General features: G+C 36.8%; 1 protein-coding gene across 1 annotated transcript in view; it reads right to left on the bottom strand.

Annotated features, from left to right (window-relative positions):
* Positions 1 to 9,930: 9,930 nt before the first annotated feature.
* The window catches only part of LOC148953474 (anoctamin-3-like), a 433,736-nt gene continuing 429,670 nt past the window's right edge, over positions 9,931 to 13,996 (bottom strand). The window contains exon 15 of the mRNA XM_089087971.1: positions 9,931 to 10,175. Coding sequence (XP_088944097.1) covers positions 9,931 to 10,175 — 245 coding nt within the window. The remainder of the gene's footprint in view (positions 10,176 to 13,996) is intronic.

Here is a 13,996-nt window from a genome sequence, read left to right as displayed (position 1 = left end):
TTTAGTTTTTTGTGTTTATTTGTGTCCCTGTTTGAGTATTTTTTCGTTTGTTTGTTTAAGTTTTTGTGTGTGTGTAATTGTGTTCGCAGTTTTGTAATTTTTTTTGTTTGTTTTTTTATTTGTCTGAATGTAAGTTTTTTTGTGAATGTTAGTTTTTTAGTGTGTTTGTTAGTTTTTGTGTGTGTGTGTGTGTGTGTTTTTTTGTGTCTTTGCGTGTTTGTTTTTATTTTTTTTCGTGTGTGTGTGTGAGTTTTCGTGTGTGTGTGTGTGTGTGTGTAATTTTTTGTGTGCTTGTCAGTTTTTGTGTGCATGTGTAAGTGTGTGTGTTTTTGTTTGTGTGTGTGTGTTTGTGTTTGGTTAAGTTTTTGTGTTCGTGTTAGTTTTTTTGTGTGTGTGTAAGTTTTTATGTGTGTGTGTAAGTTTTTGTGTGTGTTTTTAAGTTTTTTCGTGCTTGTTAGTTTTCGTGTTAATGTAAGTTTTTGCGTGTGGGTTTAAGTTTTTTTGTGTGTGTTTAAGTTTTTGAGTGTTTATTCTTTTGTTTGTGTGTGTAAGTTTTTTTTGTGTGTGTGTAAGTTTTTGTGTGTGTGTGTAAGTTTTTGTGTGTGTAAGTTTTTTGTGTGTGTGTGTGTGTGTAAGTTTTAGTTTGGTTGTAAGTTTTTGTGTGTGTGTGTGTAAGTTTTTGTGTGTGTGTGTGTAAGTTTATGTGTTTTTGTAAGTTTTTGTGTGTGTGTAAGCTTTTGTTTTTTTGTAAGTTTTTTTTGTTTTTTTAATTTTTTGTTTGTGTGCTAGTTTTTGTTTTTTTTTTTCTTTTTTTTTGTTTTTTTAATTTAATTTTTTTTTTTCAGTTTTTGTTTGTGTGTAATATTTATTGTTTTGTGTTAGTTTTTGTGTTTGTGTTATTTTTTGTGTGTGTGTAAGTTTTTGTGTGTGTGTAAGTTTTTGTGTGTGTGTGTATGATTTTGTGAGTGTGCGTGTAAGTTTTTGTGCTTGTGCTAGTTTGTTTGTGTGTGTTAGTTTTTTTGTGTGTGTATTTTTGTTTGTGTGTGTAAGTTTTTGTGTATGTGTAAGTTTTTGTGTGTGTGTAAGTATATGTGTGTGTCTAAGTTTTTGTGTGTGTACCCATATCAATTCTATTTTCCTAAAATAATATAAAAAATTTCCACTTCAATTCAGATTTTTCTCAAACAGATGAAATAATTTAAAATACTGTTTTAAATTTTTCATAGAAGATAGAAAAGCTCAAGTTCTCTTCTGAATTTTACCAAAGAACATAATTCAATTCTAATTTCTCCAGAGAAAATAAAAAGCTTCCACTTCAGTTTCAAGTTCACCAAGACAGGGAAAATTTACAGTTCACTTCTAAATTTTTCCGTAGAAGATATGAAAATTTATACTCTGATTGTGGCTATTCTCTATGGAGATGAAAGGTTTCATTTTAATTCTAAATTTTGTTAAATTCAGATCTAACTTTTTTCAAAGATATGGCCAAATTAAAAGTTCTGTAACAATTTTTTTTCCGGAAAAGAACAGTTCAACTTTGATTCTGAATTTTCTCAATCAAAATGAAATAAGTTATTGATCAATTCTATTTTCCTAAAATAATATAAAATTTTACACTTCAATTCATATTTTTCTCAAATAGATTATAAAAATATAATTACAGTGCCAAATTTTTCTTACACGATATAACATCGCAATTTCTATTCTGATTTCTAAAAAAGAATCAAATTCTATTCAATTACTTACAGAGAAAATAAAAAGCATCAAAGGCAGTTTTATTTTGACAAAGACATAAAAAATTAAAATTTCACTTCTAAATTTTTCCGTAGAAGATAGGAAAAGTTATACTATGATTGTGATTATTTTCCGTGAAGATGAAAAGTTTCACTTTAATTCTAAATTTTCTTAAATTCATATCACTGCGGCGCATCCCTGTGGCGCATCCTGCAGCGCATCCCCTGCGTCGCATTCCTGCGGCGCATCCCTGCGGCGCTTTCCTGACCCGCGGCGCATCCCTGCGGCACATCCTGCGGCGCTTTCCTGGCCCACGGCGCATCCCGGCGGCGCTGCGCGGGCCCGGGGGACCTTTGGGGACCGGGGATGGACGTGTGGGGGCCCGGGGAGCCAGTTGGGAGCCTGGGGGACATTTGGGGACCAGTGGAGGGCCTTTGGGACCCCTTTGGTCTTTAGGAGGTCCGATGGGCCTTTGCGGGGCCCGGGGAGGGCCTTTGGGGGTCTGGGGTGGGCCTTTGGGGGCGCCGGTGGCCCTTTGGGAGCTTGGCGGACCTTTGAGGACCGGGGACTTCCTTCGGGGTTGGGGTAGGGGGATCGGAACCCTTTGGGGTTGGGGTAGAGGACCTCACAACACTGTTCAAATGAAACTTGTGTATTATAACGACCACAGAGTTTCACCCTCAAATCCTCTTCCAAAATCTCTTCAAAAATCATCTTTTAAAATGTCTCTATCTGTTTCGCCGAAATAATTCCATAACCTGTCTAAAACAGTTTCGCCCAAATAATCCCTAAACGTAATTCAGCGTGTTCCATTTGTTTTTGGCATCTCTGCGCTAATGCATTTCAAATTAATTAGAAACCTGATTCCCGCGCTAAAACAATTCATCGCTATGATGTTTCTTGGAGAATTGTTTCCATGGCATTTGGTTATTAATATCCTTTGGAGTTCGACCAAAAGAGTTGTTTCCGAGGCAAAGACATTAATGACTTGGATCTATTCCTGGAGAATCGTTTCTATGCGAAAATTTTTAAAGTCTGACAGATGATGTCATTGGTTAATTGATCTGACAAGAAAGGGGAATTAATTTGTTGTTTCTAAGGGGAATTATTGATTCACGATAGGGGAATTGAGGTCGACAGCACAGGTGTTCCAAATCCCCAATGACGGAATAACATTCGCTGAGAGCGTGCACTTACAACAACAACAACATTGACCTTGACAATTGCCTCGGAAACAACAACAACATCGACCTTGGAAAAGGAGGTCATTGACCCCATTAACCACGTGTTCTCCCCAGGGAGGCTATGCCCATATTTGGTGCCCCGTTCGGAGTCAATAAGGCCCTTCTAAGAGGTCATTGACCCCATTAACAACGTGTTCTCCCTAATGACTCTATGCCCATATTTGGTGCCCTGTTCGGAGTCAATCAGGCCCTTCTAAGAGGTCATTGACCCCATTAACAACGTGATCTCCCTACTGACTCTATGCCCATATTAGGTGCCTCGTTCGGAGTCAATAAGGCCCTTCTAAGAGGTCATTGACCACATTACCAACGTGTTCTCCCTATTGACTCTATGGCCATATTTGGTGCTCCGTTCGGAGTCCATAAGGCCCATCTAAGAGGTCATTGACCCCATTAACAATGTTTTCCCCCTAGGGACTCTATGCCCATATTTGGTGCCCCGTTCGGAGTCAATAAGGCCCTTCTAAGAGGTCATTGACCCCATTAACAACGTTTTCTCCCTAATGACTCTATGCCCATATTTGGTGCCCCGTTCGGAGTCAATAAGGCCCTTCTAAGAGGTCATTGACCCCATTAACAACGTGTTCTCCCTAATGACTCTATGCCCATATTTGGTGCCCCGTTCGGAGTCAATAAGGCCCTTCTAAGAGGTCATTGACCCCATTAACAACGTGTTCTCCCAAATGACTCTATACCCATATTTGGTGCCCCGTTCGGAGTCAATAAGGCCTTTCTAAGAGGTCATTGACCCCATTAACAATGTTTTCTCCCTATTGACTCTATGCCCATATTTGGTGCCCCGTTCGGAGTCAATAAGGCCCTTCTAAGAGGTCATTGACCCCATTAACCACGTGTTCTCCCTACTGACTCTATGCCCATATATGGTGCATTGATTGGATTCTATCAGGCCCATCTACGATGTCATTGATCCCTTGAACCTCGTGTTCTCCCCCAGGACTCTTTTCCCATATATGTTGCCCTGTTCCGAGTCAATCAGGCCCTTCTAATAGGTCATAGGCACCATAAACATCGTGATCTACCTAATGACTCTTTGCCCAGATTTGGTGCCCTGTTCGGAGTCAATAAGGCCCTTCTACTGATATAGAGTCCATGCAAGCAAATGAAAGTAGCATCCATCCAGTGAATAAAAATGTTTTACAGTTTATAAAACAGCTAGATACACTAAAGTCTTAATGACTCCTTCTATACCTTGACACATAAAGAGGTCATAAAGAATGATTTGAAGGGAATTGGAATTTCATGGGAGGTGGTAAAGAGTGACGCTTTGAATAGATGCGAGATGGAGGAGGAGTGTGCACAGCTGCGTTGGTCTATGGTAGCTTGGTGCTGCAGTGAGTCGTTAGTAGTAGTAGTGATAGTATATAGTTTTTTTTAATATTCTAATTCTAGCTAATATTCTGAAGAATTGATAATACATCATAGGAATTGTTGGGGTTCCACCCCTTGTTTTTTTTTCTTTTCAGATAAATGAGCTATTTTCTTTTCTGTAATTACAGTTGCCTATAAGATAATTTTCAATTGTAAATTAAACTCGTCGTCAAGGCAACCATTTTGCAAGAGAAAGTAAATTGCTTTGATTATAATTCAGTATGAGCCATCGCATGGGCTTGCTAAAATTCAAGTCATTGATTCTGAAAATATTTGTAAGGCCAATTCAATTGAGGGACCTGATACATTTGATCAGCATGCGTTACACTAGGCCACAGCCCAAGTGCCAAGATTCTTTTAGTGTTAAACATTATTTTTTAGTTTACATTGGGACCCCGTTTAGGGAGTCTGTTTTTTCAGAGTTCTGATGTATGTGTGATCTTGAATAAAGTAAGCGATTTTTCTACATAATCTTTGACTTTATAGCCTAGATGGAGTCCAAGGAGATAGTTAAAAATATTAGTGGTAACTCAGGTTGGGGTACCCTTGGCCTTAGAGTTTGGCCATCTGACCGTTCGATCACATTATCATACCCTGAAGTAGGGTATATTGTAAATTGGGTATTAACGTACACTATATTTACAAAACCGTTGTGGTAAGCGCGGGCATCCCATTATAATATTTGGCGGCAGCGGGGCTTTCTCATCCAGTAAGCGGTGTGGCACTATTTTTGCACCAATAAGTGGTGACACCTGTACTTTACCACCCAAATACTGATAGCAGCAAGAAGGGTCCTATAGGCAAACCTGACAGTAAAAGAATTCCGCGTTTTTGAAGAGACAAGTTAATTTAGCCTACATATTAGCCTATTGTGATTATATATAAAAAAACGCGAAGAGAGAAAAAAAACAGAATTACGAAGATATAAATGGGCTGTGCCTAGTTAGACAATAATAAAAAAAAATTATGAATCAATATATCGCACAACTAATTAGTGTGCAAAAATAACAGGCTAATTGAGACGCAGTGTAGGAGAAAGGGTATAACCCCCTTTCATCACCTCCTTTCATTAAGGTTTGGGCTGAGCCTAAACGGAAATTAGAGAAAATTTAGAGAAAATTTAGAGAAAATTAGAGAAAATTTTAAAAAAATCGACTGTCTTTCGCGGGGAATAGTTATACAATAATAAAAAGAAATAACGTGAAATTAATCGAGTTTTGAGTTTACAGTTTAGGAATCTCTCCGTATTAGAAAGTATTACAGGGTTTAAGAACAGATAGGAGAACCGTGAAAGTCGGGTTATTATTTGAGTAAATAGGTGGACTTAGATACAATCTTCCGTGACGAAGGTTGTAAGATTATTGAAGACGGCAAATTCTGAGAATTTGTCAGTTATGTGCGCACATTGGACAAGGAAGCTGGGAGGCACCTATCCTATTGAGTAATCGGCCTAAGAGGAGATCACATTCAGAGTACGATTATCCAGGGAGGATACGTGATTTGTTTTACAGAGTAGTTCCCCTGTTTGAGTTATAGTCCAGCTAATTCACTAGTGGAATATTTGCGTGGTTTTTCAGTTTACTTTCTTGTCAAACCCCTGTTAATTCATTTTTCGGAGATATATTTCACTCGTGTAAAATTGCGGTACTGGTGCATTAAACGTACTCGTTTATATACTACTAAAGAAGTCATGTTTGGTTAGTGCTAATGAAATAAAATTAAATAGGATGAATATATAATATTTTAGAAACAAATTTGAGCTATATATTTGCACATTAGGGGGGGGGGGGTAAGGGGTAAAGCAGACCATATATTAAGTACCTAACCTAACCAAGGTACCTGCCCCCCCCCCCTAAACCCCAAAAATCAACAGTTTAAATATCGTAAACGGAATGAAAACTACTCTTTGCATTCCAATTCTTAATAGCGGTGTCTTGAAATAACTATCCTGGCGGGTTTCGTCCCGGTATCTGTATAATCTCCAGTTTGACATTCCATATACAGTACATAAAAGAGTACGTTTAATACACTAGTACCAAAATTGCTTGCTGTGAAAGACGTCGTTATTCCCTAATGAAGTCTAGATATTCCGGTGATTTGAAAAATTGTTGATTATTCACAATAGTAATTATTCGCTATTTTCGCACGTTTGATTATTCGCTAATAATTCACAATAGTAATTGCGTACCATAATTTTTGCGTGTGCCAATTGTTGAACTTGCAACGATTGACTAATTAATTAACAGATAATATAATCGGGAAATAGTACACGCGGTAAAATGAGGGGGTACAAAATAAACAAGGAAGATATAATATATGAAAAAACAAGACGAACTCACCCCTAAGATGCTGTGCAAAATGAAGGGGAGTTGCGGGTTAGAGATAACACAGATATGGAAAGAATGAATTCAGAAAATGAATTAGGAATATATAATGTCAGAAGGAATCAAAGTAGTCCGAATAGCAGGAGTAGCAGAAGCTCAAATTCCAGCAGTGGCTCACGAAAAAGTAGTCATGTAGATATGACACAATATTAATTAAATTACACGAAAGAGAGAAAGGAAGAAAGAAATTAGCTAGAGAGTCAAAAGAAGAGGCTGATAGAATAGCTAGAGAGCCAAAAGAAGAGGCTGATAAAATAGCCAGAGAACGAAAAGAGAAGGAAGATAGTGAAGAAAGAGAGAATATTAGAATAGCTAGAGAACGAATGGAGGAAGAAGATAGAGAAGAAAGGGAAAGAATCAGAATAGCTAGAGACCGTAGGTTGGACGAAGAAAGAGAGAGAGAGAGAGAGAGAGAGAGAGAGAGAGAGAGAGAGATAGAGAGAGAGAGAGAGAGATAGAGAGAGAGAGAGAGAGAGAGAGAGAGAGAGAGAGAGAGAGAGAGAGAGAGAGAGAGAGAGAGAGAGAGATCACCAAGAGTTCAAAAGAACCATGATAGGCCTAACAGAAGCCCGCTGGGGAATTCGAGAAACTGAGATTTTATCACAACTAATTTCTAGGCTATCGGATAGCCATAATAATTTGTCTAAGGATCAATCGCGAGGATATGAAAACTACCAGACATTAAATGTAAAACAGAAAAGTATGCAACATCGTTAACATGGCGGGGAGGTGGACTGGCCCATAAAACAAATTAGGAGGCTGAGCCCCCCTGTCGAAAAAATGAAATGCTTGATACTCGTGTTCGAAATGTTGATAATCCACAAAAACGGGATGCGGAAGTTAAAAGACAACATAATATTGAAAATAAGACGTGCGAAAATGATTTTTTTTGAAATTTTTATTAGAAAACAGAAAACTCAGAAATATTTATACCGAATATGAGATACCGGCAAGTACATATCAAGGTGAAAGACTCACTATGCCAGAGAAAAATGAGACGAAATTTATTGTATGCGCTTTTACTTGTAAAGTTACTCGTAAAAGCTAAAGAGGGAGGAAAAGGCCCATGACATATTATGAGACACTACAGATAATCATGAAACGGAATCGACTTGTCAACAACGGGTTAAGGGGAGATTGGGAGGTACTGAATTTTGGGTTGGATTGAAGAAATTTGGGAAGAAATCTGAGACTGGTTTTATCAACTCAAAAGAGATTTTGATCCTTTATGAGGGGGAGGAATCCCTTGGGGAAGGTCCCCTGCGGGAAGTCTTGAAAGGTAGCCCTTTTCATTAATGCACAACTGGCGGACAAATTGTGATCCCTTGTCTTTGTGATCCCTTTTACTGAAGCCTTGTCTTTCCAGTCTTCAATTTCATCTTCATCCCGCATCGCCGAGCATTATTAATTCAATCGCTTTCGGGGATGGGACCCAGAAAAAGCGATTCTTGGTTCGCTCAAAATTTTACTTCATTTCCCTTAACCCCTATCGTTTTCACTGGCCTTTATATTTTCGGCCTTGGATTACTTCAAATTATGCCAAGGGGCAATTTGCGTTTTAATTGACATATGGTATTGCTTCCACCAATGGAAATTAAAAGGCTAGTGCAGCCTTTTTTTCATGATTAGGGACAACATCAAATGTACCAGAAACTGATCCGGTCCTCCTCTCAAATGTAAATTCGTGAGAGCGAGAAAATTTGCATTTTTGATTGTGCTGAGCACGATCATTTTCTGCGAATCTTGGGGACTTCAATTTTCAAAACCCAATGCGGATGGCATTCGAGCCAAGCGGTGGAAGCACAGACACTGGGGGAAGAAAGAAGACAAATGGATTTTGTAAAGTTGAAATTCAGTGTTATGTTTGTAAGGGTGGACCAGCGTAACGCATGGGTGATCATTTATCTTACGGGGAGATGTGTTGGGGTTTCACTCCTTGTTTCTTTTCTAATCAGATAAATGACCTATTTTATTTTCTGTAATTACAGTTGCCTATAAGATAATTTTCAACCGTAATCTAAATTCGTCGTCAAGGCAACCATTTTGCAAGAGAAAGTAAATTGCTTTAATTATAATTCAGTATGAGTCATCGCATGGGCTTTCTAAAATTCAAGTCATTGATTCTGAAAGTATGTGTAGGGCAAATTTAATTGAGGGACCTGATACATTTGATTGGCCCGCGTCACACTGAGCCACAGCCGAAGTGCCAAGATTCTTTTAGTGTTAAATATTATTTTTTAGTTTACATGAGGACCTCGTTTAGGGAGTCTGTTTTTTCAGAGTTCTGATGTATGTATGATCTTGAATAAAGTAAGCAAATTTTCTACATAATCTTTGACTTTATAGCCTAAGTGAAGTCCAAGGAGATAGTTAAAAATACTAGTGGTAACTCAGGTTGGGTACCCTTGGCCTTAGAGTTTGGCCATTTGACCGTTGGATCACGTTATCATACCCTGGAGTAGGGTATATTGTAAATTGGGTATTAACGTACACTATATTTACAAAACCGCTGTGCGAAGCGTGGGCGTCCCTTTATAATATTTGGCGCCAGCGGGACTTTCCCCTCCACTAAGTGGTGTAACACCATTTTTCCACCAATAAGTAGTGACAACCGTATTTTAACACCCGAATAGGAATAGATTAACTAACGAGTTAAATTTTATTTCCCGTAGCACTATCTAAGTTGTCTATTTATAACGTCTATCCGATGCTAGTTCAAATACTAGTCCAAATGCTAAGATATCGATGGACCCATATTAGCCTTGGGCTTGTTTGTTTAATTTTTTCGACTTCATTTTTTTAGTTTTATTAATTTATCATCCGATTGTGCTTTTTTTAATAGTATCCTTAGCAAAATCCAGTTTTACCAGCTCAATTGGCAAAAACTAGTCCCCGAGTGGCGTTAATTGGGGGGAGGTGTCTCTTAATTTTGTTTCCTCTTTCACCTGCCTTAATCTGAGAAATACATTTTTTGGGGTGTTTTCATTAGAAATATCGGAACAATGAAAAACTTTTCTCCTTAGATATTGAAAAAATATGTTGACCTCTCCCAAATTTATGTGAATTAACTCGACTGTAGACCAACCTAGTTGTGGCTAGACAGCCTAGTATAGCTTAACTGGTATTCTGTTAAAGTTTTCCTGATAGATGCCGCTAAACTAAATTGAATAGATGTCGATCTAGACACTAGAACTAGCAAATGAAAAATGATATCTTACGTTTACAATGACAGCGAGGTAAGTTAAGCTCTTAATAACCTCTTGCCAGATGCCCATGTCCGCTATGCGTATGGGTACAGGTCGTCGAAATTGTGCCACTAGTTTATATGCGTCCACTCGGATCTCTATAATGCAATTGATCAGAGCAAACAGTGGCGCCAAGGGAAATGCGGCAACAAAGAGTGTAACAAACCCATATTGAGCAGCTGAAAAAAATGAAAAAACTATAATTTGGTTTCCGTTTTTTTTATAGAAGACCGAATTACAAAAGAAAAAAAAATTGTTTGGTAATTTCATTAATAAATGCCCAGAAATTCGTAATTAAGGATTTGGGGAAGGGGGCGGGTCCCCAAAAACCCTCCCATTATGTTATTCCCTCTGTTGGTTATATTATCATTTCATATTTGGTTTTTAATTACTTTAACGACATTGTAGCTGATCACATGCATCAGAATCTAGGGCAAAGGGGGGGAGGGCATTGTTTTATGGTGATGGCAGCCTAGAAAAAAAATAACAGGTAAATTGTATGACAAATTAAAGAGAATAAGAAGAAATAATAAGAATCTAAAGGTAGTTGGAGGAGCAGGCTCAAGCCCCCTCCACCTGCGTAGGTGTCTGTAATTGCTTAGATGAGCTCCAAGGAAAAATAAAAGCATGCTGAGCAGTTATTAAGACCTTTGATTAGACTAGTGCTTTCCAAAATTGGCATTAAAACAGCCGAATGTGCAACATATCAACAGCAAAGGTGTTGAAAATACTTTGTTTAATGTACTAGGCAGTGTAAATTTCAAAAATTTATTTATATCTATTAATATCAATTATTAACAAAAAACTTAAAACAACAACATCCCCTCTAAATGCCAGGACATGGCATGGAGAAGGAACCATAAAAAATCCCACAAAAATAGTTACTTTTACCTCAAAAAGGGTTAAAAAAGAACAAAAAACATATGTTTGAAAAATATATGTTGGAAAAAACATGATTACAACATCACGTACCCTGTTACCAGTAGCTTAATACTCAACACTCAACTCCTTCCTTAACTAGTTCAATCAATAAAATAAAAAAAACAATAATATTAATCATCGTGATTTAATACCATTTTATCAACTCAATATCCTATCAAATCGAAATAAATTATATTTGTAGCATTAGAATATTGTAAATGATTCACAATTCATATTATAGAATACACACTGTAGGAAATTGTATTATTATTAGGGTTCTTTCACGAGGAAATAGTATGATTCTAGCAAGAGCTTAGATATTAGACTGTAATTCCACACCAAAAGAGAGGAAAAACGGTCTAACCGGAAAAGAAAAATGTAAAGTTGAAAATAAAAATACATATAACAAAGAATTAGACAATTTTAACAGTAGCAAAAGATGATCTATTTAGTTTTATTTGGGCAGTAAATAATGCTTGTTTAAAATGTTTTTAAGTAAAAAGTAAATAATAAAGTAAAGTAATAAGGGAAAGTAAATAATGCGGGCCTAAAATTCTTGCAGTAAAAATATTTTGCAGAAATTAGACTTCTTTTCACGATTGCCTATTTCACGGAAATAAATATACCGACTGACTGGTCATTTTCCTAAATTTTCTAGCAACCGTGGCCGATATTATTTGGTAAAAATCTGTAAACTCGCAGTAAAATCAGCGAAAACTATAAAAATATTGGTAAAACTACAAACGAATCATGGCACTTTGAAAACCAGTTTGAGAACCTCAAGTTTTCACAGATGTGTCTGATCCATTTGGTTGTGTATCTCCTATTACTTATAGGTAACACTTCTGTGTGGGTTTCAGCACAACATATAAATTTTACACATGGTTATCAATACCCTTAGAACAAAACATAAATAATCGGGATAGGACAGTGGCAGGGTTTTAGAAGGTATATCTTGCTATGAAGGAAAATTTTTAATTATGGAAAAGATTGTCTTATACAAATATAAAGTTAGCAAAATATATATTTCGATAGGATTTCTTGTGGTTCGGCCCATATCTCATGGCCAAGCCATTAGTATCAGTACGTTATATTCATGTTGACAAATGCTTCTATACTAGTACATTAGTCTTGCTCCACCAGCATGCTATGGGCGGTGCTCTCCAGGACTTTCTTAACTTTCCTCAAAGTGCCATTGAAGTTCGAATGCCTAGTAAAATTAGTACTAATTCACTTCATATCAACCTTTTTGTTAATTTTAATTTGGTCATTCTATATCTATGACTTGACTGTGCACTGACAGTAGAGCCAGCTTGATAGCTGACAGAGCCAACTTGAGAGCTGAACGCCATACTTAACTTGCCATTTTTTATGTTTTGCCAAGCCCAAATATTTTTCTTTGATGCTTAGACAGATACGTCGCTAAATTTTTATCTGCTTCAAGATGTTCCGTTGTTAAGAAATGGTTGAAAATCTAAACACCAAAATAGATTGCAAGGCAATGCAATAAAGAAACAAAGGACAGCTAACAAGTACAACTTTTTAAAATGAACCTTTGATTAAACAATGAACAAAAGAAAAAAACGGCTTGCCAAAGTCAGTCTTCAAATATTCTTAAGATATGAAATTTTCATAAATAATAACCATTCCTGTACAAATTGATTATCACTAATTTAATAATACCGTAAAACTGAAGTCAGTTCTTCGGTACTCAGGTTGGCCCTTGCTTGATCTAAAGTCGGACAGCAACTTGCTCCTTTCAACACCAATGAAACCTAAACCTACCAAAAACGGGGATTTCAATTGTCAAATTTTGCTAGTTTACATAAATCCTGAGAAATTCACTGTAAGTATAACCACGATATCGAAAAATAATATGTAGTAGTGCATAAAAACCACAGCTTTTGGTCCATAAATCCTGTATTCGTTTCCGAATTTGAATATAGGTTTTCAACTTTGCTCGAGGAAGTTTTTGATGTGGGGCGTTTAGAATGCTTATGGTAGGCCAAGAAAAAATCAATAAAGTTATATAGATAACACAATAGTACATCTATGCGTAAAAGGTGTCAACGGAATCATTACTTGCTAAAGCTATTACATAACAAAATAACAAACTATGTAATTAAATAAAATATATAGAAGAAAAAATGGACAAATTGTTGTTGATGTATTAAATCCACACATCCCACTCCGGGGAACCAAAATGTGGAAACTCAGAAGAATTAAATTTTTAATTTCGGTAGAAAGTGTTGATGGCTGCCCCGCTATATGTGTTCTTACTTTAAATCGTCCAGAGCTAGGAATGGCACATAGGAAGATAGTATCAAGTAATTCATTATATTTATTTGTTTTCAAATAGTATCACAATTATTAAGCGGCTCTCCCGACTTTAGATGCCTCTGCGTCCCAAAATTAGCAAAATGCTAAATCAAGTTTAAATTGTAAGGAGCACCGACCCGGGTACAGAAGAACGGAATTAGTGAGAACCTTATTAATATAAGAAAAATTTGACCTAAGATAAAACAAAAAAAAAACGAAGCTTAGGACCAGCCAAACTTCCATTGGACCCATCACATTACCAAAAATTAACGTTAATGCTGAAATTAGCAAAAATTAGCATTATTCCCGAAATTAACAAACTGCTAAACCGAGTTTAAATCGTAAGGAGCACTGATCCGGGTACAAAAGGACAGAATTTGTGAGAACCTTATTAATACAATAAAAGTTTGACATAAAATAAAACAAGAAAAAACGAAGCTTAGGACCAGCCAAGGTTCAATTGGACCCACCATATTACCAAAAATTAGCATTAATCCTGAAATTAGCATTATTCCCAAAATTAGAAAACTGCTAAACCGAATTTAAATTGTAAGGAGCACTGGACCGGGTACAAAAGGACGGAATTAGTGAGGAGAAAAGTTTAACCTACAAAAAAAAAACAAAAAACGAAGCTTAGGACCAGGCAAGGTTCCATTGGACCCACCACATTACCAAAAATTAGCATTGATCCTGAAATTAGAAAAAAATTAGCATTAGTCCTGGAATTAGCAAACTGCTAAACTGAGCTTAAATTATAAGG

The sequence above is a fragment of the Artemia sp. Qi Xiang Cuo genome, chromosome 4 (genome assembly GCF_049724085.1).
Source record: "Artemia sp. Qi Xiang Cuo chromosome 4, ASM4972408v1, whole genome shotgun sequence".
Lineage (NCBI taxonomy): Eukaryota > Metazoa > Arthropoda > Branchiopoda > Anostraca > Artemiidae > Artemia > Artemia sp. Qi Xiang Cuo.
This window is presented reverse-complemented; position numbering and strand designations above follow the sequence as displayed.